The following is a 24,738-nucleotide window of genomic DNA, read 5'->3' as shown; positions in this document are numbered from 1 at the left end:
CCACCTCGACCCATTTGTTTTCATCCCATTTAATTTTAACTATCTTTTACCATTTCTTTCTTTCTTGTCTTTCTTAATATATATTAACCCACCCCCCCCCCCCAATCTTATCCACCCTTCCTTACCCTTTCTCCTCTTTGCTTCCCCCTTCCCCATCTACAGTTCACCCTCTGATGTTAGTTTCTCTGCTGTTTGGCCTTTCACATCTTTTGTTCTCTCAGGGGACTCCCATCAGCACTCTTTCCCCTTGGTTTCTGTGGCCATTAGCACCCAGTTTCCCTGGGTTTCTGTGGCTATGACTCATCTTTAATTCTCACTCGACAGTATAAATATTTCCCACTTTCTCTGTATGTTAGCTTTGACAAAGACTCATTGGACTCGAAACCTTAGCTCTTTCCTCTCCCTACAGATGTTGCCTGACCTGCTGAGATTTTTCAGTATTTTCTCTTTCGCTCCAAAAGGAAATTCAGGAGAAATTTCTTTAACTGATGATGAGAATGCAGAACTCATTGCCACATGGAGTGGTTGAGCCATGCCGTTGAGGGGAGTTTAGATAACCATTTGAGAGAGTATGGAATACAGGGTTCTGCTTGACAAGGGAGGATGCAAGTGGAGTATTATGGACTGGCTGGGCCAAACTGGATAGTCTACCTAATTCCACTTAAAACTGTACTTTATCTAATGCTTATAAACACTGAAACCTAAAAATTATTGCTATTATTAGTACACAAATGTCTTTATTCCCATAGTCATACTTCAGCATTGGCTCTAAAAACACAAACAGTGCACTATGAATTCTAAAGAAATGTACTTGGTACATTTATCAACGAATCACACCTTATGTAAGGTCCTGCATTTGATTTAACAGTACATTTAATCTGAGCTAGGTAAATGATATCTAGAGTTTTTTAAAAAATAATTTTTATTAAGATTTTCACAAATATAAACAACAAAACAATATTAACCAAACAACCATAGTAAAAACCAAAGAACAAAAACCAATCCCGCCCTCCCAGCAACTACAAAAACAAAGAAAAGAAAACAACAAAAAGGAAAGAGATAACACCCACCACATCCACCAAACCCATGTACAAAATTCTCCCTCCCACCGAACCAAACCCCCCCCCCCCCCCCCCCCCCCCCCCCCCGGCCTATTTCCCTACCGTTCCGCCAGGAAGTCCAGGAAAGGCTGCCACCGCCTAAAGAACCCTTGCACCAACCCTCTCAGGGCGAATTTCACCCTCTCCAACTTAATGAACCCCGCCATGTCATTGATCCAGGCTTCCACGCTTGGGGGCCTCGCATCCTTCCACTGAAGCAAAATCCTACACTGGGCTACTAGGGACGCAAAGGCCAGAACACCGGCCTCTTTCGCCTCCTGCATTCCCGGCTCCGCTGCTATCCCAAATATCGCGAGTCCCCAGCCTGGCTCAACCCTGGATCCTACCACCCTCGACACCGTGCTTGCTACCCCCTTCCAAAAGTCCCCCAATGCTGGGCATGCCCAGAACATATGGGCATGGTTCACTGGGCTCCCCGAGCACCTAGTACACCTATCCTCGTCCCCAAAGAACCTGCTCATCCTCATCCCGGTCATATGAGCCCTATGCAGCACTTTGAACTGTATGAGGCTAAGCCTCGCACAAGAAGAGGAGGAGTTCACCCTTTCCCGGGTATCCGCCCACGTCCCCTCCTCAATCTCCTCACCCAGCTCGTCTTCCCATTTACCCTTCAGCTCCTCCATCGAGGCCTCATCCACCTCCTGCATAACATGGTACACATCCGAAATCCTCCCTCCTCCAACCCACACCCCCGAGAGCACCCTGTCCCGAACCCCCCGCAGGGGCAACACAGGGAACCCTGCCACTTGCCGGCTGGCCATCGCCCTAACCTGCATGTACCTGAACATGTTCCCGGGGGGAGCCCAAACATCCCCTCCAACTCACAAACCTCCCATCTACAAACAGGTCCCTCAACCTTCTAATACCTGCCCTGTGCCAGCTGAGAAACCCCCCATCGACGCTCCCCGATATAAACCGGTGGTTCCCCCGTATCGGGGACTCCATCGAGCCTCCCACCTCCCCTCTATGCCGTCTCCATTGCCCCCAAATTTTCAGGGTAGCCACCACCACCGGGCTCGTAGTATGCCTCGTTGGAGGGAGCGGCAACGGCGCCGTTACCAGCGCCTCCAGACTCGTATTCACACAGAACACCATCTCCATCCTCTTCCATGCTGCCCCCTTCCCGTCCATTACCCACTTACGCACTATTGCTGCGTTGGCAGCCCAATAATACCCACACAGGTTGGGCAGCACCAGCCCCCTCCTATCCCTGCCCCGCTCCAAAAACACCCTTCTCACCCTCGGGGTCCCGTGTGCCCATACAAACCCCGTGATGCTCCTGTTGACCCTCCTAAAAAAGGCCTTCGGGATAAGGATGGGGAGGCACTGGAACAGGAACAAAAACCTCGGGAGCACCGTCATCTTGACGGACTGCACCCTACTGCCAGCGACAGCGGTAACATATCCCACCTTTTAAACTCCTCCTCCATTTGCTCCACCAGCCTTGTGAGGTTAAGCTTGTGCAGCCCCCCCCCCCCCCCCCCCCCCCCAAGCTCCTAGACTCCCAGGTACCTAAAGCTCCTCCCTGCCTGCTTCAGTGGTAGCCTACCAATCCCCTCCTCCTGATCCCCTGGGTGCACAACAAACAGCTCACTCTTACCCAGGTTGAGCTTATACCCAGAAAAGCCCCCAAATTCACCAAGAATCTTCATCACCTCCGACATTCCCCCCACCGGGTCCGCCACATACAGCAACAGGTCATCCGCATAAATCGACACTCGATGCTCCTCCCCACCCCACACCAGGCCCCTCCAGTTCCCCGACTCCCTCAGCAACATGGCCAGTGGCTCAATTGCAATCGCAAAGAGCAAGGGAGACAGGGGAGACCCCTGTGTGATATCTAGAGTTAACAAGTGTACAGTAGAAATATAAATACTGCAACTCCTCTAGTTGACAGTTCTAAAGATGTTCATCACTTAGCAGCTTTACAGATATCACTGGCCTACATAAAGCATGCATCAGACGGGTACAAAATTTGGTGTTCCAATTTATTGACTGTACAAACCTACCAGCTGCCACTCTCCAATGTCCTCATTCCAGTGTACATAGTTCTCAATCATCTCCTAGAAGGAATAAACATCTATTTAAACAAACCTGTCATCTTCCATCAACATAATAAATACAAAATGAGCAATAATCCAGTTTAGTAAACAGTTTCTTTTTATAAAGCGTGCTTGACAAAAATGCATCAGGTTCCAAAAGAGTATGACAGAACTTCATTATCTGCAATTCAGTTATCATCTTTACAAATTATGGACCAGAATTTTCACAAACACTCCTTACTAAACTAACCAACGTCAATTTATTTTTGACTGACATAATCACTGACCGCTCTAAAGATATTGAATACAATTAACAACTACATTATGTGGTACATTTAATATAATAAATTCTCCCGTGACATTCAAGAACGATATCTATAAAAACACCGAGCTACATCAGAATACATGCCCAAAAGTTAGATCAAAAAGATTGGTTTTAAGGAACATCTTAAAAGAGGAAAGGTAGAGAGGTTAAGAAGTTTAGGGAGGGAATTTCAGAGTTTAGAGCCAAGCCATTTGAAAGCTCAGCCACCAACAAGGGAGTGATTACAATCAGTGAAGTGCAAGAGGTCAGAATTAGATAAGCGGCGAGACCTCAAAGGTTTGTAGGGCTGTAGGAGGCTAGAGATAGGGCGGGTTGAGACAATTTTAATTGTCCGAACGTAATGTCGATTATATGGGGCGCGATTCTCCGCTCCCCACGCGGCGTTGGAGAATCGCGGGAGGGCCCCCCGACAAAATCCCCCCCCCCCCCCCGACAAAATCGCGCCCCCCCCCCCCCCCCCCCCGGCTCGGAAGAGTCGGCGCTCGCCGTTTTTCACGGCGACCGCCGATTCTCTGACTCGGATGGGCCGAGCGGCCTGACGTTCGCGAACGTTTCACGACGGCGGCAAACACACCTGGTCGCTGCCGTCGTGAAGCGGGGGTGAGAAGCCCGTTTGGGGCTTGTAGGTGGCCTAGAAAGGAACGAGCACCACGACTGTGCTCGGGAGGGGACAGGCCCGCGATCGGTGCCCACCGATCGTCGGGCCGGCGTCCAAATCAGACGCACTATTTCCCCTCCGCCGTCCCGCAAGATCAAACTGCCACGTCTTGCGGGGCGGCTGAGGGGAAGGACAGCCACCGCACATGCGCGGGTTCATGCCGTCAGCATCATGACGTCAGCCGCGCATGCGTGGGTTGGAACCGGCCAACCTGCGCATGCACGGTTGACGTCATTAGGCGCGCCGGCCGCGTCATTCTCGGCGTGACGCCCCCGCGGCCGAGATTTACGGAGCGCCGCTCCTAGCCCTGCCCGGAGGGGAGAATAGGGGGCGAGGAGCGGCCTCCAAGGCCGTTGTGAAACTCGGCCGAGTTCAAGACGGCCCTCCCGATTTTTCCTGGGAGCGGAGATTTCCGCCCATGGTATCTATCTAAAACACCAACATTTCAAAATATCAAAGTTATTTTCATTGTGGATGTATGCAAGTTCCATGTAGGAAATCTGTCTAATCGGTATCTTACAACAACTTACAGTATGCTATACAAAATCAAGATAACATGAGTTGAATGTCTTTGCAAAACCAAAGAAAACATACAAATCTTTTGTTTATGCATAGAATTAAATATTTCTATTACATTCACAGCTTGCTAATATTTCTTGAGGGATGGAGGGGATCAAATGGCTTTGAATGGAATGCTTTCCTTGAATATTTCAAAGTAGATTGGAAAAGATGAACAAAGAGTTAGTGATGTAAAAAAAGTTTTTAAAACAACATTGCTTTCAATTAGATTTTAAATAAAATGCACAAAAAAGGATGGCCTTCTAATCTCTGCAAAAATAAGAAAATCTTCATACTTTAAGAACATGGGCAACACGGTAGCATGGTGGTTAGCATAAATGCTTCACAGCTCCAGGATCTCAGGTTCGATTCCCGGCTGGGTCACTGTCTGTGCGGAGTCTGCACGTCCTCCCCGTGTGGCGTGGGTTTCCTCCAGGTGCTCCGGTTTCCTCCCACAGTCCAAAGATGTGCGGGTTAGGTGGATTGGCCATGCTAAATTGCCCGTAGTGTCCTAAAAATGTAAGGTTAAGGGGGGGGGGGGGGTTGTTGGGTTACGGGTATAGGGTGGATACGTGAGTTTGAGTAGGGTGATCATGGCTCAGCACAACATCGAGGGCCGAAGGGCCTGTTCTGTGCTGTACTGTTCTATGTTGTATGTTCTAACATCAACAGAATAAATGCATGTCAATTTCCCGTTTGTTTCTGTGCTATATTTCAATTTAGACTATTTTCTATTAAAAGTCCAAAGACTCTCATAAAGACTAGAGGAGCGGGATTCTCCACGAACCGGCGGGGCGGGCAACTCCGGCACGAAGGAGTGGTGTGAACCACTCTGGCGTCGGGCTGCCCCGAAGGTGCGAAATCCTCCGCACCTTCAGGCGCTGGAGTGGTTTGCGCTGAGCCGGCTGTCGCGGAAGGGGTTTGGCCCCACGCCAACCGGCGCCGAAGGGCCTCCGCCAGCCGGCGCGAGTGTCGCATGCGCGGGGAGCGCCAGCGTGTGCTGACATCATCCCAGCGCATGTGCAGGGGAGGTTCATCTCCACGCCGGCCATTGCGGACTGTTACACCAGCCGGCTCGATGGAATAGAGTGCCCCCAGGACACAGGCCAGGTAACCATGGGGGAACCCACTGGGACCAGATCTCCTCCTCCCCCCCCCCCACCCACCCAGGCCGCCCACGGAGCCAGGTCCCGCCGGTAAACACCTGTCGTAACATACGACACCGGCCGAAAAGGTACGGCCACTCAGCCCATCGCGGGCCCGAGAATCGCCAGGGGGCGTGGCTGCCAACAGCCCCCAGCCGGCGCAGCGTGAGTCCGGGCCCGGCCAAATCCCCAGCGCCGGAGAACTCGGCAGCTGGCAGGATTCATGCTGCCCCCCGGCGATTGTCCGACCCGGTGGGGGTCGGAGAATACCGCCCATGTTGTCCACAGTTATGGAAAATATTCCTTATCCATGGAAGCTGTATGACATAAACAACCACTGCCTCAATGCATGAGAGTCAAACATTCCATTTTTCCATCATCAAAAACTCCAACATAAACAATTCATTAAGAATCTCTGCCTAACCTGGTATTCTTGTGGAATAAAGTTGTCAATAATAAGCATCTGGAGACGTAGTTCTCGGCTCAGCTGTCTTATATTCTCCAGTAATCCTTCAATTTCACGTTGATGTTCTTGCTGCAAGTCTGCCATCTTTGAATGAAAAAGAACAGAATAATGAATCAGAATGGTCATCATGCCATGAAGCACACACCTGAAAGATGTAATGCAGAGAAACTGGGTAAAGGGGTTAACTCCAGTAAGACTCGACCTCTACTGATTACCAACAAGGGCAAGTGAAAGAGCTTTACTTTTATGTGGAATCATTCTTTGCAATTAAGAAAAATATTTGGGATTGTTTAATACATTTATTCATTTTCGGTGCTTATTTCAACTAAATAATTATTTAAAACAGTTCGGCTTTCAGATTTTTCTAAGACCATAAGACATAGGAGCAGAATTAAGCCACTCGGCCCATCGGGTCAACTCCGCCATTCAATCAAGGCTGATATTTTTCTCATCCCCATTCTCCTGCCTTCGCCCCATAACCCCTGATCCCCTTATTGATCAAAAACCTATCTATCTCTGTCTTAAAGACACTCTGTGATTTGGCCTCCACAGCCTTCTGCGGCAAAGAGCTTCGCAGATTCACCACCCTCTGGCTGAAGGAATTCCTCGTCATCTCTGTTTTAAACGATCGTCTCTTTAGTCCGAGATGGTGTCCTCTGGTTCCAGTTTTCCCTACAAGTGGAAACATCCTCTCCACGATCACTCTATCCAGGCTACGCAGTATCCTGTAGGTTTTAATAAGATCCCCCCTCATCTTTCTAAACTCCAACGAGTACAGACCCAGAGTCCTCAACCATTCCTCGTACTACAAGCTCGTCATGTGAAATGTTTTGATACAATGGTACGATAAACAATACCATACAAAGAAAACAACCAAAAAAAATCATAGCAGCACCTCCATAAATGTGCTATCTTCTCACCTCAGATTTAGCTGCCATCAACATTGTCCAAACTTTCTTCAGTTTCTTTGTCTTCCCCTGGGCCTCCTCCTGCAAACTGGTGTACTTCTCCTCAATGTCCAAACGTTCTTGCTATTTATTGAAAAAAAACCAGACCACAAAAGGACATTAACTTATTAGTTAGGTTAGTGTGGTGAATGTAATATATATATTGTTAATTCACACTGTCTTTGTAAGCGCAGTAGCACTATCCTACCACTAGGGGGAGTAGCTCTGGGCGCACTCAGGAATTTGTACTGGGCTCCACCCTTGGCTCCGCCTACAACTCCTCCCCCTAGTGCAGCTGTATAAATACCCTTGTCCAGAGTCATCCTGAGTTCACTAAGAGTTTATCAACGGGTAACAGGCTGGCTCTGAAGTAAGATAATTAAAGCCTAGATTCATATCGGAAACACGTGTCTGGTGAATTGATGGTTCCATCAATTTAATCGACTTAAGAACAGTAAAGATCGATTATGGAATCGGCCCTCAAGCCTGGACACCTGGAACGCGACCCGCAGGATGCAGAGGCTAAAGAAATCTTCTCCCACTGGATCCGGTGCTTCAAGGCCTACCTGGCAGAAGCGAGCACAGCCGAAACGACAGAGGATCAGAAGCTAAGTCTACTGCATGCGAGGGTGAGCTACAGAATCTCTACGCAACTAAACTCGGCCAGTTCATATACTGCGGCGCTAGCAGTTCTCGTTAAAATTTATGTAAGGCCTGTTAATGAAGTTTACGCTCGCCATGTGTTCACGACCCACCGCCAGCAGCCAACAGAATCACTCGCCGAATTTCTAAGGGAACTCAATAATTTGTCCAATTTCTGTAATTACCAAGCGGTTACCGCGGCTGAACACAGGGAACTTGCGGTACGTGATGTTTTTGTAGCGGGCCTCAGGTCGAACTATGTGTGCCAACGACTGCTGGAAAAGGGGGTCCAGGACATAGAAACGACTGTGGAAGCTGCTAACACGATGGAGGTTTCCTTCCGCAGACTTGACTCGTTCCCCGCGGTCCCCACGACCCAATCATGGGCCCCCGACCAGCGACTCCCCCAGGCCTGTGCTACGCGGCCGCCCAGCCACCATGCTGCCCCAGCCAGCCACTATGCTGCTCCAGCCTGCCATTTCTGCGGCCAGAACCAGCAACCGCGGCAGCTCTGCCTGGCCCGCAACGCGACCTGCAGCAGCTGCGGGCGAAAAGGCCATTACGCAAGAGTGTGCCTCGCTAAAAGGGCCCCAGCTTCCAACTCCCCAGCGACCTAAAGTAATCGCTCCCCTCACTCGCGGGGCCCGAAACGCTGCAGCCTATGCCCCGACTCCGCCCCCTCCAGCCACGTGCGATCCATGGGGGCCGCCATCTTGGAAAACCTCCACCACACGGCTGGCCACGTAAGACTCATGGGGGCCGCCATCTTCCTCGCCGCCCGCCACGTGCGATCCACGGGCCCGATCGGCATCTCCGCGCTCGGACAACTCTGCGGAAGAATTCGAATTCGACTATGAACTCAGAGGGCAGTCATCATGGGGCCACTCCAGCACAGCTGATCGAGCCGCCGACTACCCGCAACTCAGCGCGGTCACCCTGGACCAATCACGACCAAAGACTCTACGAAACTCGATGGCAGAGGTCCATATCAACGGGTACAAAACGCCATGCCTCTTCGACTCCAGGAGCACGGAGAGCTTCATACATCCAGACCTGGTAAGACGCTGTTCGCTCCCCGTTTTCCCCGTGCAGCAAACTATCTCGCTCACTTCAGGCTCCCATTCGGTCCAGATCCAGGGGCGCACCGCTGCGACACTCACAACCCGAGGCGCTAGCTACTCGAAATTCAAACTCTATGTTTTGCCCGAACTCTGCGCGCCACTCTTATTAGGCCTAGACTTCCAATGTAACCTCAAGAGCCTCACCCTCAGCTTCAGAGGGCCCCTGGCCCCACTCACGATCTGCAGCCTCGCTACGCTGCGAATTCCCCCTCTTCCTTTCTTCGCCAATCTCACAAAAGACTGTAAACCCATAGCCACTCATAGCAGGCGATATAGCCTGCAGGATAGGGTATTGGTCAGAGCAGAGGTCCGAAGGTTACTCAGTGAGGGGGTTATAGAGGCCAGCAATAGTCCCTGGAGAGCTCAGGTGGTGGTCGTTAAGACCAGGGGAAAATTCCGTATGGTGGTCGACTACAGTCAGACCATAAATAGATTTACGCTCCTCGACGCGTATCCCCTCCCCAGGATTGCAGACATGGTAAACCAGATCACCCAGTACCGGCTCTTTTCCACGGTGGATCTGAAGTCTGCATACCACCAGCTCCCAATCCGCCCGGAGGACCGCCACTACACGGCATTCGAGGCCGATGGCCGCCTCTTCCATTTCCTCCGGGTCCCTTTCGGCGTCACTAATGGGGTCTCGGTGTTCCAACGAGCAATGGACCGAATGGTGGACCAGTACGGGCTACGGGCCACGTTTCCATACTTGGACAATGTCACCATCTGCGGCTATGACCAGCAGGACCACGACGCCAACCTCCACCGTTTTCTCCAGACGGCACAGAAACTGAACCTCACGTACAACAAGGAGAAATGCGTTTTCCGCAAAACCAGACTAGCCATCATCGGCTATGTCGTGGAAAACGGAGTCCTGGGCCCAGACCCGGACCGTATGCACCCCCTCTTAGAACTCCCCATCCCCCATTGTCCCAAGGCCCTCAAACGATGCTTGGGCTTCTTTTCCTACTACGCCCAGTGGGTCCCTCAATATGCGGACAAAACCCGCCCACTCTTTAGGGCCACACGATTTCCCCTGTCAGCCGAGGCACGCTAGGCCTTCGACGGCATCAAGGAGGACATCGCCAAAGCGGCCATGCGGGCGGTGGATGAATCCACCCCATTTCAGGTAGAGAGCGACGCCTCAGGAGGTAGCTCTTGCAGCCACGTTAAGTCAGGCAGGGAGACCAGTTGCATTTTTCTCCCGTACCCTCTCCGCTTCAGAACTCCGACACTCTTCAGTCGAGAAAGAAGCACAAGCCATTGTGGAGGCTATCCGTCACTGGAGGTAGGAGGTTCACCCTCATCACCGACCAAAGATCGGTTGCCTTCATGTTCAACAGCTCGCAAAGGGGCAAAATTAAAAACGACAAAATTCTGGAGGTGGAGGATCGAACTCTCCACCTACAATTACGATATCAAATATCGACCCGGGAAGCTCAATGAGCCTCCGGATGCCCTATTCCGCGGGACATGCGCCAGCGCGCAGATCGACCGATTAAAAGTCATCCACAATGACCTCTGCCACCTGGGGGGTCACCCGGCTCGCCCACTACATCAGGGCCCGAAACCTGCCTTTCTCCAACGAGGAGGTAAAAGCGGTCACCAGGGACTGCCCGATTTGTGCGGAGTGCAAACCGCACTTCTATAGACCAGACAGGGTCCACGTGGTCAAGGCTTCTAGGCCCTTTGAGCGCCTCGCGATTGATTTAAAAGGGCCACTCCTCTCAACTAACAAGAACGTTTACTTTTTAAACGTCGTAGACGAGTTCTCCCGTTTCCCATTCGCTATCCCGTGCCCCGACATGACCTCCCACACAGTCATTAGGGACCTGCATAGCATCTTCGCTGTTTGGTTTCACCAGCTACGTACACAGCGACCGGGTTCGTCCTTCATGAGCGACGAGCTGCGTCAGTACCTGCTCGACAAGGGCATTGCCTCGAGCAGGACTACCAGCTACAACCCCAGGGGGAACGGGCAGGTGGAAAAAGAGAACGCGACGGTCTGGAAGACCGTCCTACTGACCCTCCGGTCTAGAAAGCTCCAAGTCTCCCAGTGGCAGGAAGTCCTCCCAGACGCGCTCCACACTATTAGGTCCCTTTTGTGCACGGCGACCAACCAGCCCCCTCACGAGAGGCTCTTCATTGAATTTAATTTAAATTGAATTTAACATGTAGGTTAAATTTAAAATGTTGCACATTTACTATTTTCCAGATCAAATAAATTGATGTTTTACTGTTCTGAATGCATTTGCTTCTCTAATGTTGAAAAGGGTGCTGATGCTTAAATACTTCAAAGTTGTTTGTTCACCTAGATTGCACAGCAAAGCTATTCACCTACAACCTTGAAACTTGTCTCTTTAAATTAAGATAACGGAGTAAAATGGCCGAGGTCTAAAACATGTGATGCCACCAAAATTGAAAACAGTAGTAAATCAAGAAATGGGGTTTAAGTGACGCCAAGCTGAAGCATTAAAGGCTTGTAAACTGTAGGATGACAGCAAGGCAGAGTTTCTATTTTGTGATACTAAGAAATGTGTTAAGAATAGTAATTGCATTACCTCTTTTTCCTCCAGTTCTATCCGAAGTTGCTCTGCACGATTCCGCCGCGCTTCTAGCTCAGAATTTGATTCATCCAGTAATCTCTCTTGTTCTTCAGCTTTGGCCAGAAGATCCACTCCTCCCACAATCACCTTCTTCTCTAAAGCCGACAATTTTTCCAACAAGGTCTGATGTTCCACCCTTCAGAATTCCAGTAAAAGGGTCCCATTACACACTTTTATTTTAAGAAAATACTAAGATGCAAATTCTCTTCAATGAGAGTAAAAAAATATAAATATAGGTAAACTTTGGCATTCTTAAAGAAAATCAAAGTACTGTTGGACTGTGAAGCATTGCAATTCAGATTAACCGGCGATTTTGTATTTGTTGGCGCTGGTGTAGGAGTTCCACAACAGAAAAACGGGTGCCGCACCTGGGCGAATTCAGCTACTGTTAAGGGGCTAGCACCGGTGCCACGTGGAACACAATTGATTCCAATGAGAAACGGTGCCGGATTCGCCGGGTCTGAGATTGACACTCAGAAGGCTGACAAGCTGAAACCGCATATACACACTTCACTCCCCACACAAGATGGCAGCAAGGATACCTTGTTTCACGGACACCGAGCTGGATGCCCTCCTGGACACGGTGGAGGAGAGGCGGTTGACCCTATACCCGGCCTGGTAAGGAGGATGCCAGCCGCCACCGGTCGCCGTGCCTGGGTGCAGGTGGCAGAGGCAGTCAGTGCTGTGAGCAACACTGTCTGGGTCGGCCAGCAGTGCCAGAAAAAACTGCACAGCCTCCTCAGGGAAGCCAGGGTGAGTAGGCAACACTGTGTACTCCTGCAACACTGGTCAAGTAATGGCCTCTATAATGCCACCGCGATGGCAGAACCTACAGTACAATGGGATACACCTGATGAACCCTGCTGGCTTCCCAACATGGGGAGGGCGCAGGCTCAAAATCAGGCATTCTTTGCTTATGGAGCGCACCACTAACCCCATATCCCCATCCAGTGGCAATGGTCCCCATCCCTACCAAGAGGAACCCTCCTTGCCCTGTTCTCACCAACCATATCAGGACCTGTCCAACTAGCCCCAGCCCTCACTTAACTAGTTGGGAGGAAGGCTTCCTCCCATGGCATCCTCCATTAAGTGAGGTCCCAGTAGCGAGACTGCTAAGGTGCTGGCTCTCCAATTAGCTAGCAACTCTTGTGAGGGAGGCCCTCTTTCAAAGTTACAAACAGGAACCTCAACCATAACTAATTAGTTGCTGAACAGCCAAAGAATGTGGCCAACAATCCCACAAATGAAGAGGCAGTGTTTCCCCAGCTTTTGGCCCATTATCGGGCCTTCACCATGCCGACAAAATTCTAGCCAATGCGTTAAGCAGAAAGATAACAGCAAAGGGACATGAGGAGAAAAGTGAGTAGAACTGCAATGGAAGGGATTTTGCGAGCAAAGAGGTGTGGGGGCCAAAAAATGTTGAGGGTAGGCTGGGACTGGAGTCCCATCATGTCCTCCAGCAAAGGCATTTTATCAGTAGTGCAACTGCATTGAGGAGAAATCACTAATCTTCCCATCACTGACATACTAGCTACACCTGGTGGGCATAATTAGGTATCGTAATACCTCAAATACAATAACAGCAACAAAACTGCCACAGGGCGGCACGGAGGCTCGCTCTGCTGCCCCTCAGTACCAGGGACCCGGGTTCAATTCCGGCCTTGGGTGACTGTCTGTGTGGAGCTTGCACTTTCTCCCGTTGGGGAAACATGCATGGATTCCCTACAAGTGCTCCGGTTTCCTCCCACAGACGAGGAGCAGGTTAGGTGGATTAGCTAAGTTAAATTGCCCCTTAGTATCCAAAAGGTTAGGAGGGGTTATTGGGGTGCGGGCTAGGGTGGGGTGCTCTTTTGGTGGGTCAGTGTAGACCCGATGGGCCAAATGGCCCCCTTCTGCACTGTAGTGATTCTATGAGAAGCAAACTATAACACACCACAAGTAATCTCAGCTTTATGGAATGTTTAACAAAATTCTGTTCTGTACTTACAACATCCCCATATATGCAAATAAAATCAGTCAATTGCAATACTGGAAGCTTTTTAAAAGAAAAGAAATTGAGCACGAAAGAAAAAGCTCTATTCACAAATGTTGTACATGTCACCCACTATACATTTCTATGTCCCAATTTTTAAAAATGTTTTTACTGACTTGTCATATTTTATCCCCAACAATTTATAAATTACAAAACCTTGCCAAAAACCAACACATATTCACAAGCAAGTAACGTTGTCCGGGTAATCTAACTAATGTCATTATACCTCCCTCTCTCAGTGGTGCTGCCGCAGCACTTGAATTCTGCATCTCAGTTCCCCATTCCATAATCCATTGAAACTCTCATTTCCAATTAACTAGTTTCCCAAATTAGAGTAAGTTTTGCTACTTATTTAATATATAAATTCAAAACAGTGTGTATAACATACAAGGACTGAATAAAATTTAAAATAAGGATTGAATCAAGCCTCCAATATTTAACCTCACTTCATCTGAAGACAATGCTTAGACTTGACTGCATGCAATGTCATGGAAAATTAACCTGTTACATCAGAAAACTCTTGGCAGGAAATAAAATAAAACATGAGACTCAGGTTCACTACTAAAGGTCAAACTGGCAGTCACCGTCGCTGGTGCATTATCCATGGCAACCCCATTACAAATCGGAGTTTAATTGCCAACCAATCGGTGCTCTCTATTTGTTGAATTCCCTTGGATTTTATTCTTTCAATTGTCCTCATGAGTGCAAGACGAAAAGCTTTGACAGGTATCTCTTTTTTCCAGAAATATTCAAGCTCTGTTTTACCAAATGACTGACTAATACAACGTCATGGTTCTGGGTGTAATGTCAAAGTGATTATGTTACTGGACTCATTAGTAATCCAGAAACATGACCTCATAACCCACCAAGGGAGGTTTAAATTTAGTTGGTTGAATAAATCTGTGATGAAAAGCTAATGGGCATCATGAAACTCCCAAATTGTTGTTTAAAAACCCATCGGGTTCGCTAATGCCCTTTAGTCTGGCGTTTTTCTGACACCAGATACAGTAGTTTGGTAGACTTTCAACTGCCCTCTGAAATGTTTGAAGCAAGCCACTCAGTTGGATTAAATCACTGAGAAACACGAATAAAACTAGGCAGTCTATCCAGTATCAACCTGCTTCAGCAACACCACGAATGTAAACCTACACATCACTATTATCTGGAGGCTTTTACCAAAATTGGCAGAGCCATTGCGCAGACCAGTCAAGAAACAGCATGACATAACCACATGAATAAATCGCTTATTGTCACGAGTAGGCTTCAATGAAGTTACTGTGAAAAGCCCCTAGTCGCCACATTCCGGCGCCTGTTCGGGGAGGCTGGTACGGGGATTGAACCGTGCTGCTGGCCTGCCATGGTCTGCTTTAAAAGCCAGCGATTTAGCCCAGTGTGCTATGCACAAGACTATGCCTTTCATCCAGGTTTTTTCATGCTGAACAGCACTTGGGATGTAGCAGGGATGGTAGCAAGGGCACATTATGTACTCTGGGAGGGATCTTCCATCTTAGTCAACTTGAGAGGCTTGGAAGCACCACTGGTGATCAAGCTGGTCGAGTCACTTTGCCACCATGGGATAGGTTCAGAACCGATCTGGTAACCCAAAACTGAGTGTTGAGGAGGCATTGTAGGCCATCAGCAGCAACAGAACCATGCATCATCACAACCTGTAATCTCATGGCATGGTATATCCCTCACTATAGCATCAAGGCAGGGGATTATAGAAACACCAAATAGGATCAGGACTAGACCATTTGGCCCTTCAAGCCTGCTCCACCTTTCATTATGATCATGGCTGATCATCCAATTCTGCCTCCTCCCCACCCACCCCCATACACTTTGTTCCCTTTCATCCCGTGCTATATTTAACTTCTTGAAAATATACAGGGTGGGATTCCCTGTCGGCCGATGCCGAAATCGGGAAAGGCAAATGGGCGGAGAATCAGCTTTGATGCCGTGAAATGGGTACCGTGGCTGATATGAGAGAGAGAGAGAGAGGGGGGGGGGGGTATGGAAAGAGTGTGAGTGTGTGTGTGTGTGTGTGGGGGGGGTGGGGGGGGGGGGGGGGGGGTGCTGGACTGGCGCAGAACTCCATTGTCGCAGCCAGCCAGGCAGCCACTGACTGCCCACAGTGAAATTAGTGCCATGTGTTGTATGGGTATCACCCCAGGAAACCCCCTAGGTGCCCTGTGGCCCCAGCCAACCCATCAGTGAGATGGGTGCGCTACAGGACAACCTGTGTCATCTTGTTGACTGGGGTGTGTGCATGTGGGGAGTGGAGTGCGAATATGCATCTGCAGCTTGTCAGCCTCTTGAGTGTCAATCCTGACCCAGGCAAATTCGACACCATTTCCATTGGAATCGACCATGTTACACGTTGCGCCGCTGCTAGCCCTTCAAAGGTAGCTGAATCGGTCCAGATGTGCCAGTTTTGGAGAAGTCCACGAATCCTGTTCCGGCATTAACACTTAGTAACGGGAACAGAGAATCTCGTCGACAATGCTTTCGCCTCAGCTGCTTTCTATGGTAGTGAATTCCACAGGCCCACCACGCTCTTGGGTGATGAAATTCCTCTTCATCCTAGTCCTAAATGATCTACCCAGTTTCCTCAGACTGCAACCCCTGGTTCAGTACTCTCCCACGATCAGGAAATCCTTTGTGCATCTACCCTGGTTAGTCCTGTTAGAATGTCAGATTTCCCCTCATTCTTTGAAACTCCAGCGAATATAATCCTAACTGACTCAGTCCCGCCATGCTAGGAGCCATCTGATAAACCTTTGTAGCTCAAATGGATTCGCTTCAGTCAAATCCAAGTAATATCAAGAAATAGCTAAGTAGATTAGATACAGTAAAGGCTTTGGAATCCAACATTATATAATCTGGAAGTCATTCATCCCTTCAAAGCATACACTAGCTCTTTGAAAATCTCACTCCCGTTTTTATTCATTCATGGGACGTGGGCATCGTTGGCCAGGCTAGCATTTATTTGCATCTCTAATTACCCTGGTGGGTGAGTTGCAATCCATGTGATATAGGTACACCTACAGTGCTGTGAGGGAGCAGTTCCAGGATTTTGACCTAGCAACAACAAAACAAATGGTGATATATTTCCAAATCAGGAGTGTGTGGCTTGGCGGGGAACTTCCAGGTGGTGGTGTTCCCATACATCTGCTGCCTTGTCCTTCTAGATGGTAGTAGTTGTGAGTTTGGAAGGAGCATTGGCAAGTTCCTCAGTGCATCTTGTAGATGGTACACTGCTGCCACTGGTGGAGTGAGTGAATGCTTATGGATGGGGTGCCAATCAAGCGACTGCTTGATCATGACTGGTGTCAAGCTTCTTGAATTTTGTTGGAGCAGCACTCATCCAGACAAGAGAGTTTTCCATCAAAGGAGGATTCCTGAATTGTGCCTTGCAGCTGGTAGGCAGGCAATGGGAAATTAAGAGGTGAGCTACTCACTGCAGGATTTCTAGCATCTGATCGTATCCTGTAGTCAAGTATTAGTATAGACTGAAAGAAAGAGTAAAAAAAAAGGTCCCATCACTGAGGGGGTGTGGTTGGAAAACATGATGAACCATTCAATAGCCCGTTGACTTCGGCAAGAGCAGAAAATTTTACCAGCGGAAAATTCCACCCAATGTATTAACATTTTTGGTAATCCCCGACGAAAATTAAAAGGACGAGACTCCCACTTGCAAAAGTTAATTTCAGTGCCAGAGGTTGTTTCCCAGTAATTAGGACTTACCACAGTATTAAAAGAACGGCATCACTGGAATGGATATGACCTCACTTTCTGTTGAGACTTTCACCTCTAACTACAACAGCAGCACGGAAATGTAATGTTCAATACATTTGAATGGAAAGGAAGATGGCGAGATGCCATTTTCTCGCAGGTTACAAAGGGGCAACATATCATGGACAGGAACATCAGGAGTTTCTTGTTTAACTGTCCCATGTGTGCTCACCAGAATTTGCTATTCAATTTGTTCATAAATAATATTCAGCACAGTAATTACATGCATACATATATAAATGAATATTGATTTGCTAGTTGGAAGTTTTTTCAAATTATGTAATCATTATTCCTTTAAAGTACCAACCTAAAATTATTCAATTCCAACCTATTGTATTTTAAAGGTAATTCCACCATATTTAGAATAAGGAGTCCCTGCGATCTATGGAGCATGATATAATCGACTTTAAAATACAGATATGTATCCAGAACCTTTTAAAATGAAATATCTGATGGAGCCCATCTGCAGATCGTTTTCCATCATAAAACTGGCAAATTTGATTACATGATCACTAACAGTCTCACATCACGAGTTTAAAACTTGCATAGATTCATACTTTTCAGCACTTCAAGACATCAGTGCTTGCCAGTTCGTGAATTTCTGCTCATTAGTGAGTGAAAATTATGGCTTAATTACCACAGAATCAAGTCAATGGTGTGTACCACATCTATTTTTATTCTTTTTTCCAATGAAAACAAGCCCACTTCTGTTCATTTTTTTTGTTTTAATGTAATCCCATACTTCTCTCAATGTAATTTACTAACTTTAGTGACTTGAATCTAAAAATCATTCATTCATTGAACTTCTATTTTAGTCTACTTACTGTGCTTTCAGCAGGTCTTTCTCTCTCTTCTCTAGTTCTGCTCTGGCTTTGTTCCTTTCTTCCTCCTCCATGTCAAGCTTGGTTTCAAGGACTTTTCTCTCTTCATCAATCTTTGCCTGCATTTCTGCCATTTTTTCAGGAGATACTTTCTTTCTTCCTTTAATGGAAAAAAATGGTTTCATCTCACTAAGCAGATCATATTTATATTTTGTCAGTCGAGTGACCTGCATTCGCACAATCATAACGTTATTAAACACAAATTAAAACAATGCTGGAAACTTGTTTTGTTTCAAGATGAACACCGAATTTTAGTTATGTATTTTCCACGATAGGAAAGAGCTGTCTGTTGCTTATTTTTGTACCTGGATATTCTAGGCTGACAAGTAAAGGTTGGAGCAGCTGGGTGAGGGGCCAGCTGGGGCACTCAAGGGAAGTTTGCACCATGCTAAGACGGAGATGCTCAGCTGTCTGAGCAACAGACATGGCTGGGTCCGGTAACACCAACAAGCAGTCTTGATTAAAGAAAGACATTTAATGTGAAGGAGCTGGGATAGCTCACTGCAAGACATCAATATCACCCACGCAGAGATACAAGAAGAACATGCCAGTGAAAGAACACAATCTCCATAAAGGAACAACTCTCAAGATATGTTAGGTCACTGGTTAAAAAAAAAAAGAAATTCCGGCAAGAACACTTGTTAGGTACTTTCATATTGTGAAATTATTTTAAGCTGGTTTGTGTAAATTATATGAATTCTATTTTTAAAAGCTGTAGGTGGCTAGCAATCTGAGGAAATAAAAACAGCTGTTCAAGGATTTCAGAAAAAAATTAGCAATTTAATTACGTTTTCAGTGACAGTTTCCAGTCTCCAACTGGTAATTTTCCCTAAGTTTGCACTGGAATGAATCAACATTATTAACTTAACAGGTAATGGTTATGTGAGCTAATCAAGTGTAAACAAATTGACGTGAACTCGGGATGTGTGAGGTTTTGAAACTTGTGAATAATTTCCACATGCATTAAGTGCAACACTTTCAAAATATTGCTAAATTGTTAGCAGCTCGGCACTAAAAACATAGGAACAGGAGTTCAAACAGATCCTTGAACCTGCTGCACCATTCAATTAAGAGCATGGGTGATCGAACTACCAGTCTAATGATACCATGTCGATTCTAAATTTTGATAAACCTGCCCTTCGATAAACTAGAAATTAGATTACTATAGGATGACCCATGTCAAATTTTGATCTAGGTTGTACTTGTTCAGATTAGAACAAATTACCACAGAGTTATAGGTTACAGTACATTAATTGCCCAGCCATATTAGGACTACAATTTGTGTACCATCATACCACACCATTTTGGATTGCTGCTCTCCTTCGTTTTATAATATGAAATTCCAGGTGCCCCTAAGGCTTTAGAATGAACACATTCATGAAAAAATGAACTTGTTTTTCAGATAATGCATGTGTATTTATATAACCACTGTAATCTATTTTCTGGGTTAAGTCTTGTAATAGTTTGCATCAAAATAATTGCTCTAAAATAGGAAGTTAGAAATTCCACTGAGTGTCAATAGACAAATAATATTATGAAATGTTTCCTTTTTAGATTTAAAATAAAGAGCCCATGAGAAACTAGGGCCACGGGCATAATCCTACTTCTGCATTGAGACGGTAGAGCATATTAGTCGGTGGTCAGTCCAGCAGTCATCGGTCAGGGCGCTGGTGGTGTGGACATTTTTGTGGTTCCTTGCTCGGACAATTATGTAGTCTATTAAGTGCTAGTGCTTGGGTGCGGGATGTTGCAATGAGGTATTTCTGCTTGTCCCTCTGGTGGAATACAGTGTTTGTGCTGACCAGGTCATGGTCTCAACATTTTGTCAAGAGCAGGACTCCGTTGGCATTTGTTTTCCCCCACGTCTTCCCTGCCTAACACGTCATTCCAAAGTTTTACGTCCTTTCTGACTCTAGCATTGAAGTCGCTGAGAATTGGCTCGTCTTCTTTTGGGATGCGGGAAAGCGATTGGTTGATGCTCGAGTAGAATGCCTCTTTTGTTTCATCCGCTGCATCTAGGGTTGAGGTGTAGGTAATGACATCTGTGATGTGCTGTTTCTGGGTCAGGATGAGTCGAAAGGATCATGAGTCACTCGCTCACCCCACACTTGTGATCGTTGAGGTAACCGACAAATTTGTTCTTTACGCCGAAGCCAACCCCTTAGAGGCCATGTTTTTCTTCTTCTTTGCCTTTCCAGAAGTTGGTGTACCTGCCACCTTGTTCTTTAAGCTGGCCTTCGCCTTCCCAGGGTGGCGATGTCACCAATATTGTCTCTGCAAAATCCTGCAAATCCACTGGCAAGATCAGCATACCAAGGTGAGCATCCTCTCCCAGGCCAATATCACACTCGACCAGCTGCAATGGACGGGCCGCATTACCCGCATGCCCGAAACAAAACCCCCAAAACAAGTGCACTACTCCGAGCTCCACAATGGCAAGCGATCAATAGGAGTGCAACGGGAACGCTAAAAGGACACTGAAAGCGTCCCTAAATAAATGCAACATCTTCATTGACACGTGGGAATCACTTGCCTTAGAACGCACAAACTGGAGAAAAAGCATCTGCGAGGGCGGCAAACACCTAACGCGTCGTAGGGTTGAGCACGTAGAGGTCAAGCACAAACAACAGAAGGGGAATGCAGAATCCAGAGCGTCCCACCCACCTCACCAAACACCACCTGCCAAACTTGTGTTAGAGTCTGTGGATCCAGGATTGCATTATTCAACCACTGCAGAACCCACCTCCCCAGAGTGGAAGCAAGTCATCCTCGACACTGAGGGACTGCCCAAGAAGACTTCCCCATGGTCCTGAGCTTCGGGTCTTCCTTGCTCCACACTACTCAATTCTAGTCAACATCAATACTATTTTGATAGCATTTTTATCTCCGTTTATTCAATTCTTCTTCCTATTCGTTATCAAAAAGGTACATGATGCTCCACAGAAACATGTACTAACATATTCCTTCTAATGGCATCAAGTTCAAATCTTACACAAACTACTAACCTTATGAAAAGTAGTCACAAAAAAAATCTATTGAATAGGAAAATAAAAAGAGAGCCACAAACCTGTTTGATCTTGAATTAAGTTAGCGAGCGACAGGCAGGTAGCATGTGAACACAGGAGGGAGAAGAAACAAATTAAATTCTATGGAAATCATTACTTTCTGCATTTCAGGCAGTCAAAGCAATGAAGACTTAAGTGAAGACTATCGCTAAAAAAAAAAATCAATTAAAGGTTAAAGCCAATAACGCAAAAACAAACCAAACCGATCAGCAATTAAAAAAAGTAGATGGTATTATCAGGGACAAGATAATTAACTGAAACAGAAATTGATTGAACTATGGTTCTCACATAAAATTTGCTTAAACAACCCATACATCCCTTATAAAATTGTAGACTAAAATGCAAATCTGGAGCCCAAATGTTACCTCCGGTTCAGTTTTGGCAGGCGAGCAACAGTGACTTTTAGAAACAAGTCCATTGTTCCAAAATTAAGGTCTGAGCCATTTAAACTCCTGAGCCTCAGTTAAATTCCACAGGTCGACTTCTCTCCATCCTCCAGAATATACTATAATTTCTCTTTTATATTTAGGCACTAAGTATTATATTTGAATTGACGTACATAAACAGAAAAGTTGTGACAGCTTAATGGTTGTCACTCGAAGTATAATAGTGGTCGTGTTATTGGATGAGTAACGCAGAGGGCTGGACAAATAGAACAAATCCAAATTCACTATGACAGTTTTAGAATTTGAAATTAGTTTATAAAATCTGCAAATAAAAATCAGCTGTCGTTAAATCCCAATTTGTCATTAAAGTCTTTTAGACAGACACTGTGCAGCAAGGCACTCCTACCAAACCACTAAAAAATAATATTCAAATTGCAGCTGGACAGTGAGGAATAGAAACTAAATGTTTGCCTACAAACCCCTACAACCAGAGAAAGAACAGAAAACATACTCCAGACATCACATCAAAACAGCAGCACAGTTCCACTTCTTGACTTTATATTGATTCCACTTTTTAAAAACTAAATGGAGCTAAATAACTAAACAAGGTTGAGGCTTCAATCTTCCCAGTTTAAATTAGGTCAAATAGGGAAGGTAGAGACAAAATAAGACTTGAAAACGAATTATTACTGACCACTACAAATCTATCATAAAACAAAGCTTCCCATAACATTAAATTTGAACACTTGATCCCCATTTCCATTATTTACCAAATAAGGGCATAATTCAAGTTTATTTCAAGTGTCTACCTCTTCGCTTCTTTTTCTTCTCCCCTCCCTCTCCACTTTCACCTTCATCATCATCGTCTTCAGAGCCACTAATTTCTGAACCAGAGATTTCTTCCCCTGCAAATCATTAAAAATTTCAATTAATCATGGTTTTTATTTCATTAGGAGCTCAATGTTCCTCCACACGATGGGTCTATACCTTCTTTCAGTTTATTCCTAAGATCTTCGATTTCTTTCTGGAATTGGCGCAATAATGCATCTTTAGGATCTTCGTTAATTCTGGCTTTATTTTTGATATTCTTTGCTCTGTTTGCATATCGTAAAGTACTGATGGTTTCATCATAATTGTAATCTGCTGGTCCAATGTTTGCACACTGATAAAGGAAAAAAATGTGAATAGAAAAATGATGCAAGTTCAAATCTGCATGTTAAGACTATCAAACTTAGTTCTTTTGCTGTAAGGAGGTGCCAAACAGATAAGATTTGTCCCTGTAAGCTGAAGGTTGCTTTTCTGATTGGAGGGCTGTGACTAGTGGTGTTCCGCAGGGATCAGTGCTGGGATCTTTGCTGTTCATAGTATATATAAATGATTTGGAGGAAAATGTAACTGATCTGATTAGTGAGTTTGCAGACGACACAAAGGTTGGTGGAATTGCGGATAGCAATGAGGATTGTTCAGCGGATACAGCAGGATTTAGACCATTTGGAGACTTGGGTGGAGAGATGGCAGATGGAGTTTAATCCGGACAACTGTGAGGTCATGCATTTTGGAAGGTCTAATGCAGGTAAGGAATATACAGTGAATGGTAGAACCCTCAAGAGTATTGAAAGTCAGAGAGATCTAGGTGTACAGGTCCACAGGTCACTGAAAGGGACAACACAGGTGGAGAAAGTAGTCAAGGAGGCATATGGCATGCTTGCCTTCATTGGCCAGGGCATTGAGTATAAAAATTGGCAAGTCATGTTGCAGCCGTATAGAACCTTAGTTAGGCCATACTTGGGAGTATAGTGTTCAATTCTGGTCACCACACTACCAGAAGGATGTGGAGGCTTTAGAGAGGGTGCAGAAGAGATTTACCAGGATGTTGCCTGGTATGGAGGGCATTAGCTATGAGGAGAGGTTGAATAAACTCGGTTTGTTCTCACTGGAACGACGGAGGTTGAGGGGCGACCTGATAGAGGTCTACAGAATTATGAGGGGCATTGACAGGGTGGATAGTCAGAGGATTTTCCCCAGGATAGAGGGGTCAATTACTAGGGGGCATAGGTTTAAGGTGCGAGGGGCAAGGTTTAAAAGAGATGTACGAGGAAAGTTTTTTTATTTTTTATTTTTTTATTTTTTACACAGAGGGTAGTGGGTGCCTGGAACTTGCTGCCGGAGGTGGTGGAGGAAGCAAGGACGATAGTGACTTTTAAGGGGCACCTTGACAAATGCATGAATAGGATGGGAATAGAGGGACACAGACACGGAAGTGCAAAAGATTTTAGTTTAGATGGGTAGCATGGTCGGCACAGGCTTGGAGGGCCGAAGGGCCTGTTCCTGTGCTGTACCTTTCTTTGTTCATTGTACTAGGTTGACTACTCATTCGTTTAGCCGGTGGTGGTTTGTGATATAAGAAAGTCATTAAAAGTGGAATTTGAGAGAAACCCATATCGGAGTAACTAAATTTCATCAGTAAAATAAACCTTCAGCCTTTTAAAAAATGACAACTTGTATTAAAACCTTCTGAAAAATGCAGTCATCAAAATAGCTCATAAAATAGTGAACAAAATAGTTCACCTAAACGCTTCAACTAACTACACTGGTTTTTACCTTTACAGTGAACTTTGAGAAGAATGACAGAACATGCTCAGGGAATTTTAGACCAGCCAACTTAAAATCCGTGGTAGGAAAATAATAGAATCCCTATTCAATATATTAAAATACATCCAAAAGTGAAAAATATAATAATGAATAGTCAGAACGGATTTTAAAAGGGAACTCTTGATTGACCAAATGTACCGAATTGAGGTGGCAGAATGTGGACAATGAACGCAATTCTCCGATAAGATGACAGAGGGTGCAATCCAACGGCCAGACTGTGCCTGAAAATCTCTCGCTACGGCTCAGCGTGGCTGTCGATAGACGGGAGACTTCGCCCCTGGAATCTTCCAAGCCCGCAACGC

General features: G+C 46.3%; 1 protein-coding gene across 3 annotated transcripts in view; it reads right to left on the bottom strand.

The window, feature by feature from the left end:
* The window catches only part of kif3a (kinesin family member 3A), a 90,906-nt gene that overhangs the window by 18,295 nt on the left and 47,873 nt on the right, over positions 1-24,738 (bottom strand). For 2 of the 3 annotated variants that reach the window (XM_038796141.1, XM_038796139.1), the window contains exons 8-15: positions 22,772-22,946; positions 22,594-22,689; positions 21,401-21,409; positions 18,277-18,433; positions 11,584-11,764; positions 7,236-7,346; positions 6,274-6,399; positions 3,131-3,184 (exon numbers count right to left, since the gene is read on the bottom strand). In XM_038796141.1, the coding sequence (XP_038652069.1) occupies positions 3,131-3,184; positions 6,274-6,399; positions 7,236-7,346; positions 11,584-11,764; positions 18,277-18,433; positions 21,401-21,409; positions 22,594-22,689; positions 22,772-22,946 (909 nt within the window). The remainder of the gene's footprint in view (positions 1-3,130; positions 3,185-6,273; positions 6,400-7,235; positions 7,347-11,583; positions 11,765-18,276; positions 18,434-21,400; positions 21,410-22,593; positions 22,690-22,771; positions 22,947-24,738) is intronic. The other variant, XM_038796140.1, reaches the window with a different exon arrangement.

The sequence above is a fragment of the Scyliorhinus canicula genome, chromosome 4, assembly GCF_902713615.1.
Source record: "Scyliorhinus canicula chromosome 4, sScyCan1.1, whole genome shotgun sequence".
Taxonomy (NCBI): domain Eukaryota; kingdom Metazoa; phylum Chordata; class Chondrichthyes; order Carcharhiniformes; family Scyliorhinidae; genus Scyliorhinus; species Scyliorhinus canicula.
The sequence above is the reverse complement of the archived record's forward strand: the minus strand, read 5'-3'. Positions and strand labels throughout refer to the sequence as shown.